Here is a 14664-nt window from a genome sequence, read left to right on the forward strand (position 1 = left end):
CATAATAACTGAAAATATTTTATTTGACATGAATATCAAAGTAGGAATCTCAACTTTTACATTTGTAAATAATATAGGTGACAAAAGTGCAAAGTAAGACATGCTGAAAACATCTATGCCATTCCGTAAATGCATGAAGGACATGTGATACAAGGTTGCAAACTACAACATGCAATATCCTAAACAGTACACAATTATCCTGAAGAAATTAGGCAACCATGTTTTATTTCATGGCATTCTCTAACTTCTGACCCTTTTTACATAAGACTGTTTTGTGCATTGCTAAGGGCATTGGGATGGGGAACCACCACAAGGTAAAATTCAGTCAATATTCACTTCTGAGCGATGTGCATGTTTATACCTAAGGCCCCTGAAAACCCCAGAGAGAGAACAGTGACTGGACTTCATGGACTGCTCATGTCAAGAAGAAATTTCACAGCTGGAGAGGTGAACTCAGAAAAGGGAAATCCTGACTGAGGATCAAAAGATTTAAGTAAATCTCTCAGAAAGGAGGAAAAGCCCCCCCCCAACCCCCAGGCTTTTCTCGTATGCTTGTGTAGCTGTAAGACACTTTTCTTTTGGTTCAAGGTTGCCATGTCCCCCTTTCTTTTAAGGCACATTTGTAGAAATCTTTGAGGCTGACAGCCAGAAGTTACCATTTACATGGCATTCGGTTACTTGAGCTTTTTATTTTTAAAGAGAACTTTTTTTTTCTGTAGAAAGTTTTCCTGATCTTCACAGAGCGGTAAAGGCAAAAAAGGTCAAGTGCAATACATAGCATCTTTGCATAGTTGGTGCAGAGGAAGAACTGACAGTATTTGCAGGCTCAGATGTTCACACGTTACTACCTGCTGAGGGTAAAGGCAGCACATTAGTGAACAAAGTCACTTCACGGTCGCTGTTGAGTCCTTGTGATGTTTAAGAGCCTACATATAATTTGGTGCCTACATGCTGCTGAGAATGAGCGAGGGTGTCGTGGGAGCCTCACTCTGAGCACCTTTGACAAACTCAGTCTGCTAATATGAGTTGTTGCACATGCCTGAGTTTTGCAGGGAGAGAATTCACCCAGTTCCAGGAGCAGACCCAAGTCATGTGCTACCAAGCTTGTCTCTGCCAGAATTATTCTCTGTATCATTTTCAAGTTCAAGTATTTGTAAGCTGGGCTGCTTAGCACTGGTCCTGCAAAAAGGTACATGCAGGTGGGCAGGCAGGCAGTCACCAAAGTCCCATGGAAACCTGTTGGAGCACCCAAATCTGCCTATACCAAGTCCAGGATTAGTTCAGAAAAGTTACCAAGCAGCAGCTGGCTCCCCATTTTGCTCAGAGCCAGAGCTCTCACCAATTTAACTACAGGCGTAATTTTACACGGATGTGGCTAAACAGGTCCAGTTCTGCATGCAGACACTCTTATAGAGGTTTCAGTGCCTCTGGCAGATTTACAGATGTCAGTTATAATAACCAAACCAGTGAGAGCACCTGCCCTGGTTTAACGTCACATAGATATAACTTGTGTGCATATACAGCCTTTGGAAATAACAGACTGAAGGACAACTACATCCCACACAGACTTTACAATCCATTATTGGGGTCTTCATCCAGACTTCAAACCACAGCCAGCGGCCCAAGAACTAAATCTGAATAAGGCACAACCAGTTTGAACAACATAGGGGCTCTTCTATAGTGAAAAACAACTATTTGAGCTGCCCCTCTCTTCTCAGGAAACAAAGAAGAGTAGAGGAACCATTCCCATTATGCAGAGATTCAATTCAACCACCAGCTGGCAGAAGTGAACTCAACAGGCACCACAGACCTCATCTACAGGCTACTCCTCCTCTTTGAACCAAGCTCCAGCTTTGCAAGTTGCTGGAGAGAAGTGTTAACAAGAAAAAAAAAAATCACAAAAATTTTGGCTGAAATACTGAACACTTTCCAACCACTCTCAATGCATTGATTTTTGAGGGGTTCTCATTTTGTCATAAAATGGAAAAGCAAGGCATATATACAGCTAGCACTGTTTTGTTGTGTATTTAAAAATAAAGTATTTTAAAGATCTCCCCAACAGCTAAAAAATTGACTAAAATTTTAACTAGGAATAATTTCCCACAGCATAACTGACACACTTAGAAGGGGCTTTGAATAACAAAAAATAAACCTTGTGTTTACTATCCTGTTAGTACCAAAGCATTAAAGGAGTGCAAGATTTTATAGACACATATAAGGAGCAAAGTTAATACCTGGCTTATACACAATGAAGCAGCCTATCGTTATAAAAATACATTATAATTTATAAAGACACACTGTTTTTAAGGCTTAGATTAATGACTATGCTGCACCCTAGCTTAATCAGGGTATTAACATACTGTATAATGGCAGACAAAAATTACTTAAAAAAACCAAAACAATTTATCCCACAAAATCTTGTTAAAATGTCCCAGCAACACAACAGTGAATTCAAGTTTTATGTACAACACTGCAAGAAAATTATTTTTGTTTTTATGAATCTTTTACAATATTTCAATGAGGTGATAAACTTTTACAACAGTAAACAAATTTTGGTGAAGGTTATTTAAGAATGAGATTATTGTTTCATCTCCAATGACAACCCATTTGCCTTCCTTAAAAAAAAGGGAAAGGATAAATCTTTCTGCTCTACAGCAAGAAACATCTTTACATTCAGAAGAAGGTTTATCTGGAGACAGAAACTGTGCTGATCACAATATTGATTCTACCCGCTGCATCTTCCATTAAGATTTCCATCATTTCCTGCCTGTGTAGTGCTTAATGGAAGGTGGGCTCCCAAATTACTTAAAATCCCGTTTGAGATTACACAAAATGGACTATCTGTAAAATTTAAGCTAGATTTTGTTTTGGTAGATGTTAAACAAGAATATATGATACTGCCTCCATTAAAAAAATCTAATACAAAGTGTAAACTTTTACAACTTCAGCAGCATTTTCCAGTCCTTCATAGCGTAACAGCAATGTTGTTAAAGCAGTTTTTCAATCAACCTAATTTAAAGGATGGAGGATTGGGGACAGGGGAGAATATGGGTACTAACTGCTGATTCACCACAGCTTGCGATCAGTAAAATTTGCATACAACTATTAACAAGGGAAGCACTGCAGCAAATATATAATATCCAACATTTTCTGGCAATGTAAATATTCACAACTCATATTTACAGATCTTAAATTTATAAAAATAATGTAGAGCTAGAAAGTTGTATAAAGTCAAGTTTGGATTTTAAAAAAATCTATTTTTTCCCCAGACATTTTGGGAAAAAAGCTCTGTATATTCGAATGAGGCTATCTTGTTCATTTTGATCAGAGTACAGGTCCTATAGATCCGATGTTCCTAGTAAATCATCTCATATGAAATCATTTGACATGCCTCTGCAACACTAACTTTTTGGTGAGCCAATGTCCACTAATATTTTTGTGTATAAAGGGTACTTGTCAGTTCTTATAACCTTATAGGATAGACTGTTTATACCATCAGAATTCATTGTCTCTCTTGTGTGAGCAATTCGATCAAATCTGTGAAAATAGAAACATAAAATTAACATCTTAATGCTTTCCAGTTCCAAGTTACATATCAAATCCTCATGCATTACAGGTTCAGAGTTGAGTGACCGCAACAAGAATCAGTTCAAAGGATTTCATGGATTTCATAGACATTAGGGCTGGAAGGGACCCCAGAGGATCATAAGAGTCCAGCACCCTGCCCCAGGGACAGGAAGTCAGATTAAACACTCCACGTTAATCCTCAAGCAAAAACTCAGGCATGAGAGTAAAGTACGTTGTGTGCAAGCACCTGTGTGATGAGGCCTTGAACACTGAACAGGAAAAAGTACAATGGTTAGGGTTCTCAGCCTTTTCTAGTTGCTAAGAAAGGTTCAGCAAGGGTAGAGAAATACCTCTCTGGGTTGGGCTCATTTTTATGGTCTCTTGAATGGCGAATCATTCGGCATTTCCCAATTACAGCATCTGGGCGAGATATCCCCATACCTTTAAAAACGAGCCTGCAAAAGTAAACATATGAAACGGTTATTAATATTCCTGAAGAGCAAGTAAGTGAGTGTACAGGTAAAATCGCTTCTACTACAAACCTGGGCACTGGTTACAAGAACAGACTGGAAAAAGCCATCTCATTCAACAATAAAGCTCCTCAGCATAAAGCCATGCCTAAGGTTATGCCCAAACAGATACTCCTTTACAGCCACCCAGAAGACAGTTCTATGAGCAGGGATCTGGGTTTTTCCTTCTCACAGAAAAATGGGAAAAACCACAGATTTTACACTTTATCGGAGGAAACCACGGATTTTTCATTTTACCAGAGAAATCCATGGATTTGTAAGGGGCTGGGTGGGAGGGAGTGGGGGGACACCAGGCAGGGGGTGGTATATGCACATGGCCACCAGGCAGCCTGGAGAGCAGCTCTCGCAGGTAAATTGCGGGGGGTGGGATTGAGGCCCCCATAGGGAGCAATGGAGGGAGTTGGGCACATCTGGGGCTGTTGCCCAGCCAGGTGGTACACGGGGCTTGGGGCCCAGGGTTGCATTATATAGCCTCAGGCTCCTGGCATGGAGTGGGACTGGGCCACAGGCAGCTCATCTTGGGGGGAGCTCCCCACCACTGCACACACTCCCAGGGGGGCAGGACCCATGCACCCCCTATCTGTGCACATGGTGGGGGCAGGCTGCCCTTTGTGGGCTCCCCACCCTGCTGCCTTTCCCCAGAGCCTCCAAAGCCCAGCAGGAGTGACCCAGTTCTGCAGGGGTGGTGGCATAAGCTTGTGCCCCTTGCTGCTGAGGATGCCTCACCAGGGCAGCGTGGAGCTTGCAGCAGCAAGGAGATCCCTGCATGGTCCTGCTCTGCCCTGCAGCACCTAGTTGCACCTGCTGGGCTGCAGAGGCCATGGAGGAGGGTAGCAGGGTGGGAGCCCAAGCCCACAGTGGGCAGCCCAGGTCCGCCCCCACTCTGTGCATGGATCCATGGGGCATGGGTCTCCCCTGTCCCACAGGCGTGCACATAGTGGCAAGGAGTCACTCCCCTGCTGAAGCCTGCAGCAGACAGGCAGCAGTGGAGGGAACTGGGCTCTGCTCTGCTGCAGCAGCTGCCACCTCCTGCTGGGGACAGGGGGCTGTGGACCTGGGTCCCTGGTCCCATAGCCATGGCAGCTGGAGGCCCCCTCTGGCAGGGCTGTGGGTGGCAGAGGGCTGTGGGTGGGGGGATGAGGGGCACCAGCAGGGCCTTGGGGCGGGGGGGCTGTGGGGAGGAATGAGGGCCTTTAATTTTAATCATGGATTTGGGGGTTTTTAATCAGAGAATTTGTGATTTTTTTAACATGGAAAACCAGGATCTCTGGTTATGAGCAAGTTAACAGACTGAACCAAATTGCAGTCTGGCACATGACAGACCCCGGTAGATATCAATAAGCGGAGGGACTTGCAGAGCAGGGTGGGTGATGCCCTACACTGCAAGGAGAAAATATAATCTCACATTTGGGCAGGAGGGTTACATGTAATTTCAGACAAGTCAGTGGCAGCAAGAAGGCCCCAATCCTGTACACTGCTGAGCACCTTCGTATCGCCCAAGCTCCAAAGGGAGTTTGAAGGATGGGTCTCCTCTTTGACTATCTCACTGGGAAGGCAGTGTGTATGCAAAATGCTACTTGATTTAAGCTGCTATAAACATGGATCCAGGCCTTAAATTGAGTGTGGGATGAAAACTGGTTCCATTTCTACCCATCTTTAGAAGAGGTTGGGAGAAAAACCCCATGTGGATCACAAATAAGGGGCAGCCCTGTTTTGTTTACAGAAGTAGCCACACCACTTTTAACAATTCAATTAGACTACGTTTGGACATCCAGAGATTTTATAAAGTTGACCTGGAGTAGGCACTTCCAAAAAGAGGCTCAAACAGACAGGTTCGGGCACCCTAACTCTCTAGACAGACTATGGGAGATGTGGGCACTTCTGCAGGTCAGTGCTAGACGTCAGGGACACCAAGACACCTGAAACCAGGCGAGAACTTGTCACCGGCCCAAAGGCACAGAGAATGCGGCAATGACAGCAGTCCATATAAAATCAGCCCTGAACAGGTAAAGTTACTTTTAGACCATATGGATGTTTTCATGTTGGCTGGGCCAGACAACCTGCATCTGAGAGTGCTGAAGGAACAGGCCCAGCAAATAGCAGTGCCTCTGCCGAGGCTGTTCGAAGAGTCGTGGAACTCAGTAGTGGTCCTGAATGACTGGAAGAGGGCTAACGTGGTGCCTATCTTTAAGAAAGGAAAGAGGGATGACCCTGCTAGCTGTAGACTGGTCAGTCTGATATCAGTCCTGGGAAAAAGCTCTGAAAAAATTGTTGAGGAGGCCACCAATCACAAACTTGCAACTTGTGGGGTACTGAGAAACAACCAGCATGGCTTTGTCAAGGGGAGGTCACGCCTAACAAACCTGGTGTCCGTTTATAACCAGGTAACTAACCACCTGGACATGGGACAAGAGGTGGATGTCATCTACCTCGATTTCAGCAAGGCCTTTGATACTGTTTTCCACAAAATCTTCTCAATTAAGTTAGAGAGTACAGGCCTAGATCAGGTTACAGTGAAGTGAGTTGGCAACTGGCTCTGTGACCGATCCCAGCGAGTTGTAATTGATGGGGTGGCTTCTTCCTGGAGGTTTGTCTCCAGTGGTATCCCCCAGGGATCAGTGCTTGGGCTCGTGCTCTTTAACACCTTTATCAACGACCTGGATGCCAGAGTGAAAAGCGCAATGATTAAGTTTGTGGATGACACAAAACTGTGGGGAAAAGCAGGCATGTCTGAGGACAGGACAAAGATGTCAGAGGACAGGACCACCATGAGAGGCTGGTCCTATGGGCTGAACACAATCAGATGAGATTCAACAGGGACAAGTGCCAGGTCCTTCATCTGAGAAGCATGAAACCTCACCATATCTATACGATGGGTGGTGGTCCACTGGCTGGCACTGCATCTGAAAGGGAGCCGGGGGTGACAACTGACCAGAGGATGAATATGAGCCACCAGTGTGATGAAGTCACCAACAGAGCGAATAGAACTCTGGTGGGCATCAGCAGATGTCTTGCCAATAGATCCAGAGAGGCGCTCCTCCCTCTCTGTTCGGTGTTAGTGAGGCCACAGCTGGAGTACTGTGTCCAGTTCTGGGCACTGCACTTCAAGAAGGGCCTGGGGGATAGGCCTTATGAGAAGAGACTTTGGTGTTCAGTCTGAGTAAAAAAAGGTTGAGGGGTGACTTGATAGCCACCTACAAATATATCAAGGGAGATATACACCAGGACCTGAGAGATCAACTTTTCAGAAAAGCACCCCCTGGGAGGACAAGGACCAATGGGCACAAGCTAGTTGGAGAAAAGTTTAGGCTAGACATATGGAAAACCTTCTTTTCTGTACGAGTTACCAAAATCTGGAACACACTTCCAGCAGAAGTGGTGCAGTCACCATCTCTGGAGATGTTCAAAAGGAGGCTGGACAAGCACCTCATTGAGCTTGTTTGAGCCCATTACCTCCTGCTCATGGCAGGGGACCAGACTTGATGATCTTACAGGTCCCTTCCAGTCCTTCTTTCTATGATTCTAAGATCTAGCCAACAGGAAATGCTGAGTACAGTGGTGCATCATAACACCCACTTGTCTCTGGAGCATTGGTGTCTCCTCTGGAATGTGGTATACTTAGCTCCCACTACTTCTGAAGGCATACACCCAATACACAGTGGTCAGAGACACCTTTGGCATATATTGTCTGGTGTTTAGAATATCCAGTTAATGACTGTGGTACTAGTAGCTCCACAGCCTGAAAGGACTTGAACCTATATCTTCCACTTCCCAGGACAGTGCCCAACTCACCACGGCTCTGAGAAAACCAGGGTGTGGGCACCTTCCACCCTCCTGTTGAAGCTGGCGAATCTTGGGGCCACAGGGAGAGCAATCAGAAGGGACCCTGATGACAGCCTAGTGGTTAGAGCACTCTGCTGAAATGAAGGAGCTTTGAGTTCTGGCCCTTGCTCACAGAAATTTGACGAAGGGATTTGCCCCAGCACTCACCCCAAACTCTCTATGGTACTGGAGGTAAGGAAAGAGTTTCCTGACAAGAGGGCTGAATTGTGGTTCCTCTCAGCTTGGCCTTCCCAGTTTGCTGTCTCCAGCACTGGGTAAGAGTCTTCTACACAGCAAAGAACAAAGAAAGGACACTCACCTTTCTGCAGCTGAACCCCTGACCCTGCTCCAGTGTTGAGATCAGTACTATGAACATATCCAGTTTGGAGATGGGAAAGGGAGACTGTCCCTCCTGATCACACACATGCACTTCACTGCTAGAAGCTATTTCTCTTCTCCTTGTGGACCCCAAGCTATGTAGGCACCCAGCAGGCTCCCAATACCTGCTTCTGCAATACCAATACTCACTGGCTGCTTGTAAGCTCTGTATTTCATACCACCATTGTCTGCTGCTATGCAGACAACCAAATCTCATGCAGGGGTGGAAATGAACACTTGGGCACATTTCCCACATACATGGTTCAGTAGAACTCTTTACCTGTTATAAATGTCGTCATCTTCACCACCCCATCCCCAGTAATTGTTCGGAAACCCATTGATTTTTAAGAATTGTTCCTTGTTTAAAGCGGACACGCCTCCAAAATACTGATTGTAAGGTAACCTGAAGGAAGAGGAAGACAGAGTTAGTAGTGCACCAAGCCTGGAACTGAGAAGACCCATCCCCCACCCCCAAGTGACCCCAGGGTACTGTGACCCTCTGCCTTCCAAGAGACTGAGGACAGTAATTTGATCCAAGCCTGTACCAGCAGTAAGTCACTGTCCAACACCCAAACTAAGCACAATGAAGGGTAGGAAGCCAAGACTCCACCAATTTCTCCTACTCTGTGCCTGGAGCAGTGAGCAGCCTGGCACATTTCTGTCTGCCCAGGGAGGTGGTGCAGGCACTTGGTTAAGGATAGGGTTGGAGCCTGTGCAGATTAACCAAAGTAATAGTGAAGGGGTCAAACAGGGCCACAGACACTTTGTCATAAAGTTTAGGGTAAATATTTTAATAAATAAATATTTCAAGTGCAGCATTAAAAAAGTGAGGAATCTGGCAAAGTCTGACAAACACTGCAAATGTGTATGCCACCCATGACCAAACTATTACTCATCATTGGGGATGATGTTTGTATTTCATTTTACAGAGGGCCATTTAAATAATAAAATGACTGTAAGGGAATTTCCCTTGTGGGGTTTGAGAGAGAAGTCATTCTCTTGCAGAACTAAGGAAGCATTGATGTAGTCCAAATCTGTATTTATGAGCCTATTTAAATATGTTCAGAAGTACAGCTCACCATTTACAGTTCACTTCTTTGTTGTTTTGCTATCTGTCTGAATTAGAAGTTGATGGGCTCCAGACTTTCCATATGAAATACATAATGGAACTAAAAAAATCCCTCTGAAAAAGATCATATCCCCCCCCCACCCCATCTTACCAAGCCAATATTGAAGCCTTTAAAAAGTTTCCTATCCCCTGCAAGAATCAACTCATCTCATTCTTATTTATTTACCAGGGAGGTTCAGATGGCAGGTTTTGTTTTTGGGGGTTTTTTTACTTTAAGCTTTCAACACTGGGCATATAATGGAGAGGCCACCCCTCTGAGAGAGGTATGTAATACTAAGCTACATCTGAGTAACAAAGCAGGCCACACCAAAAAACTCTCACCGAAATCCAAACTTGTCCATTGATACAGAGAGGTGCCTTGGTTGACTATAACATTTGTAGATGTTCCTGTCATCCATTGGAATTAGGTCCACATCACTAAATACAAAGCAATCATAATCATACGTTTTCAAAGCCTCTCTGAAGCCTATGTTCAGCAGTTTAGCACGGTTAAATTCTTCATCTCCATCCTAATTCAAAACAAATAAAACCAGTCAAGCACCTTAAAGAGACAGGTTAGCATTAGCAAGTCCTTACCTGTTACCAAGCGCCCAGTCTACCCCAGCCAATATGCATAGCCACTAGAGTCACTCCTAGGCCTCATATCTTGGCTGTTGTTATGACCCAGTGAAGAAGCTGGACACCAAGGTACAGAGATTGCTTTGCTAAAATGCTCAGTTCAGTGAAGTATTGCATCAAGAGCAGCTCAGAGAAGTCTAGGGGAAATGCATTGCAAGTAGGACATAACTGTGCTCTCACCAGTGACTGGCATGAGAAATCTCTAGGAGGGGTCATTCCCCTGCTAACTACATGAAACATCACGACACACAGATGAAGCACAGAAAACAGGTGAGGTGATATAGAACAGCTCTTTGCACAGTGGAGTGCTTTCATGTACGGAAGCTGAACCACATATAGCTCATGGTCAGATTAAGCAAGAAAGCTTCCTTTGTGGAGTCCATGGGCGACTGGTGCTGACTTAGTGGGAGGGCACATGCCCCCCACCATGACCAGTCAGCAACTGGGGGGGGTCTCCCCTGTGACTGATCTTGCTGATGGGAGGAGTCCCCCCATGGCCGATCCCACCGACCAGGGGGAGGAGTCCCCCTGTGGCCAAGCGCAAGGCAGCTGATCGTTGTAGCCAATTCCCCAGCCAGCGCTTGGAGGGGGGGCACCAGCGCTCCCACCTACCTGCTGCCTAAGCAGCAAGTGCAGCCAGTCAGGGTGTGCACCAGCGCGCTCAGGGGGTGCACGTGCACCCCCATATACCTCCTACATGTTGCCACTGGTGGTGTCTGCATTGTATTATAATGTCACCTCAGATGAAGGTCTTGGGCAGAAACCTGGAAGAGTCTGGTCTTATTCTGGGTGGGAGGAACCATTTTGGGAAAGAGGCTGACATTCTACATTCTCTTCAAGGTAGAGACAATCACAACAAGTAGTGGTAGGCATCTATCTGTCTTGGGAGATGAAAGAATTAAGCCAAGTGAGACATCAGCTCACTGAATGCAATCCTTGCTTGAAAGATAAAGTGAAGCTGGAATGACCTCTCCAGGGCGAAAAAGGCTGGGCAGTATATATGGAGACAATGAGTTGCCCACATACAAGTGTCCCCCTCTCAACCTTGCTAGTTTAATATAAAAGAAAGGCAGGTTCCATTACCTTTGGAACCAGGTTGGCCACAGGAGCTGCTGGAGTAAAGGGTATCACTCGCTTGTCTATCAAGGCCCCACTCCTTGACTGGCTGCTGACCAGGGCCAGAGCCCAGTCTACCTTATCATAGAGTGGACTTCAGTTCCACAACTTTTTGGCAGCATTACCTCTGGCAGGGGTAAAACTAGTACCCTCTTCTAAGGTGCTCTTCTGCACAAAGCCATTGGCACCTAGAGGTTGCCATGTTATTTAACGGCTGCTCAGCACTCAGTAGTAAAAGTCACAGGTAGTTCTATCCAAAGAGGGCAGAACAACTCTCTCAAGGATTCAAAGATGCCTAAACAATTTAGTATAAATTGGGATAAAGAATAAGACAAAAGGATGACTTTGTGGTTAAGGGAGTGGGGTATCTGGGTCCTATTCCAGTTTCTGACAGACTTCCTATGGGAACTGGCATGTCAGCACCCTGATTTACCAAAGTACTTACCTGTTAACTTGATCTAGGGAGTTGGGCATGTGCTTAATAAAAGGGAAGTACAACATTAACGTTCTTTGTAGGTGGGCAACAGGATTATCCACTTGCTTAAGCATATTCAGAAGGGCTTTTGAACAGGGGTCTTTGTCTCCATGCCTCAGTTCCTCATTTTCAGGGTGGGGATGACATCTCCCAGAAGTGCTTTCTGAGGGTGCTATAAGGAAAACTGCCTCAAAAGTTTTGGGCCATGTGTGGGGAGGGTCACATGTTCTGGCACCATGATGAGCTGCTGAAAAAAGACTTGACAGAACAAAATAAAAATGCCTGGAGCCTGCATTTAATCAGGGACGGCACCAGTCTGATCAGCTAGTGAGGTTGGTAGCTTTACCAAGGCCCTCCCCCACCATTTGTTCTAAAGGTCTGAGGATACAACTATTTGACCACACCTACACAAGGCAGCATTTCCAACAATGTGCAAGTAACTTGTACTACTGCTAAAGAAAATCACTTCCCAGTCCCCCTGCACCCTGCTGCCAGCAAGTTGGGCTCCTGGAAGTCTGGACTGTAAAGTGCAGAACCCAACAGAATTGTGCCTCTGCAAGTAAATCTTGTCCTGCCGCTCTGCCAGCTACATATCAGTAGGTATCAGAACACAGATGTCAATCAATTAGGCAGGTAGAGGATATCAAGGAGCGCACCTGGAACAAGCCACAAAGCTTACGGTAGCCATACTTCTCTCATGCTGGATGCACTGCCCGGCCAAATTAATAACCAGTTGGGAAATTCATTATTCCAGGTGGGATAAGAAAATGAGGACATGAGCCAGGAAGCAGTGGAGAGCAGCTCCTTGCAGGTATGTCTATGGGGAGGGAAGGCTTAGAGATAGGAGGGGCAGACTAAGGCCCCCAAGGTGAGGGAGGAAGTGGGGCAGGGACTGGGGGCACTGCCCAGGGGCAGGGTGGGAATGTGCAGCAGTGGGACTGGCTGGGGAGCGGGATGGAGCCACAAGTGGCTTGTCCAGAAAGTGGTGAGGGGGCTGGCTGCCTGCTGCTGTGTGCACTCCTGAGGGGGGCATGTGCCCCCCCCAAATATGTGCAGGGTTGGGGCAGATGTGGGCTGCCCACTGGGGGCTCCCTGCTTTGCTGCCCTCCGCCTTAGGGCCACCGTGGCCCAGCATAGGAGGGCGGAGGGGCTTGGTGCTGCCGCTGCCAGGAGCCCTGTACCAGCCATTCCACCATGTTAAGGCACTCCCTGCCCACCAGGCAGCAATGGGGGCAGTGACAGCAGTACGGAGTTGTGTCCCCAGCCACGCAGCTAGGCTCCCAAGGATACAGTAACAGGGCAGGTCATACCCTCCCCTGCTCTCCATGGTTCTGCTCTGGCCATGTGGGGTGGAAAGGGATAGGCATGTGTCCTGTCACTCCATTTTTAAAAAGTGGTCTCCCTAGGGTCAATACACAAATTCTCCTCCTCTCCTTCCCCAGCCAAAGCGCCCTGTGTTGGTTTTTCTCCACAATGCTGAGATTCTTCTGTGGAAGCAGCTATCACTGACTAATACTCAGTCAATAAAAGGCATTTTCCAACTGAAACAAAACACAAGTCACACAACAGGGTCACATAAGTTTAAGCAAGTTTCTTTTTAAACCACATAAGTTCATGCTGTGTGATTTGCCTGTGAAGACCAAGCTTCAAAAAATGAGCCTTATCATCAGGGATCCAGCTTTTCCGTGTTCCATGAAAAAATACAGATTTTCTCTTCTGAAGGAGAAAAACCTGGGGAACCATGCATTTCCCCTTACAGGCTAGCAGAGTTTCAGCCTGAAAAATACTGTTTGGGAGCAGGATGCAGGGGACACTCACATATGTGCATGTGGCAGCCAGGCAGTGTGGTGGAGAACAGCTCCCTCCAGCTAAGTCTATGGGAGCAGGGGGACATGGGCAACATGTGGGGCAGCAAGGGAGCACAGGCAATGCGGCGCAGGGGATGGGGGGGGCAGGAGGGCACAGGGGATGTGGCTGGGGGCATATGCTCCACCAGATTTCTGCACCCACACCAGGGCGCTGGGCTGCAGCTGGGGCGGACCAGCTCTGGGCAGGAGCCGCCTCCTTGGCTTAGCTAGCAACACTCAGCGCAGGAGGGAGTACTATGCTAGGTGAGGTCCCCCCTGCCCACCTGGCAGCAGCGAGGAGAACAATTCTGTGCCACCGCTGCGCCTCACCTTGGCAGCTATGGTGGTGCAGAGCTCCCTCCCATGCCAGGTCCTGTGCACCGGACCATGGAGGTAACTCCTACCTGGAGCTGGTCCAGCCTGACAGACGACTGCCCCAGTGTGGGCACAGAAATCTGGGGAGGAGGAGTATGTGCCCCATGCCCTCATGACACATCACCTATACTACCCTATGCCTCCCCAAGTGTTGCCTGTGCCATACCTTGCCCTCCCCACCCCCACCCACTTCCTCACACTGGGGGCCTGAGGTCTGGAGGTAGAGGCAGTGGGTTGGGAGTGAGGACAGGGCTAGGGGACTGCAGGTCGGGAATCAGGGGCACTGGCAGGGCTGGGGCTTATGAATGAGGTGCAGCAGGAGGGGCAAGCCACTGGCATATCAGGGCTGCTCAGTGCCACAAAGCTCAGGGGGGGAGGCACAGCTTGACCTAAGTCTTGGTGAAGGGGGGGGGTGGGGGGAAGAAAGAACTCTTATCTTCCATGATAAAAAACTAAAATCAAACACTGAAATATAAAGGCATTAAAATTTATTTTATTATAATGACTGAGGCACTGGTAGGATTCCAAATTGTTTTAAAATGCGGGGGTATCATTCAATTTTAATTGTGGAAAAACGTAGACTTGGGGGGTTTTAATCAGAGAAATTGGGATTTTTTTTAGATGGAGAACTCCATGATACAGGGATCCTGGTTAAGTGGATTTCTGGGGATTCCTGAGGTTTTTTTCCTTTTTGGAGGGGTGGGGTTGGGGGGAGAACAGTAAAGAATAGAGAAATGCAGTGAGATAACTCATTTCTGCAGTTTATGGTACAAATGCAAAATGGAATCAAGCAGCCTAGGACTGAAG

General features: G+C 46.8%; 1 protein-coding gene across 1 annotated transcript in view; it reads right to left on the reverse strand.

Annotated features, from left to right (window-relative positions):
• B4GALT1 (beta-1,4-galactosyltransferase 1) overlaps positions 1-14664 on the reverse strand; it is a 52535-nt gene continuing 37871 nt past the window's right edge. The window contains exons 3-6 of the mRNA XM_090039007.1: positions 9748-9935; positions 8578-8700; positions 3918-4022; positions 1-3537 (exon numbers count right to left, since the gene is read on the reverse strand). Of these exons, the coding sequence (XP_089895133.1) occupies positions 3402-3537; positions 3918-4022; positions 8578-8700; positions 9748-9935 (552 nt within the window). The 3' untranslated portion in view covers positions 1-3401. The remainder of the gene's footprint in view (positions 3538-3917; positions 4023-8577; positions 8701-9747; positions 9936-14664) is intronic.

The sequence above is a fragment of the Crocodylus siamensis genome, chromosome 3 (genome assembly GCF_052110815.1).
Source record: "Crocodylus siamensis isolate JL-2025a chromosome 3, ASM5211081v1, whole genome shotgun sequence".
Taxonomy (NCBI): domain Eukaryota; kingdom Metazoa; phylum Chordata; order Crocodylia; family Crocodylidae; genus Crocodylus; species Crocodylus siamensis.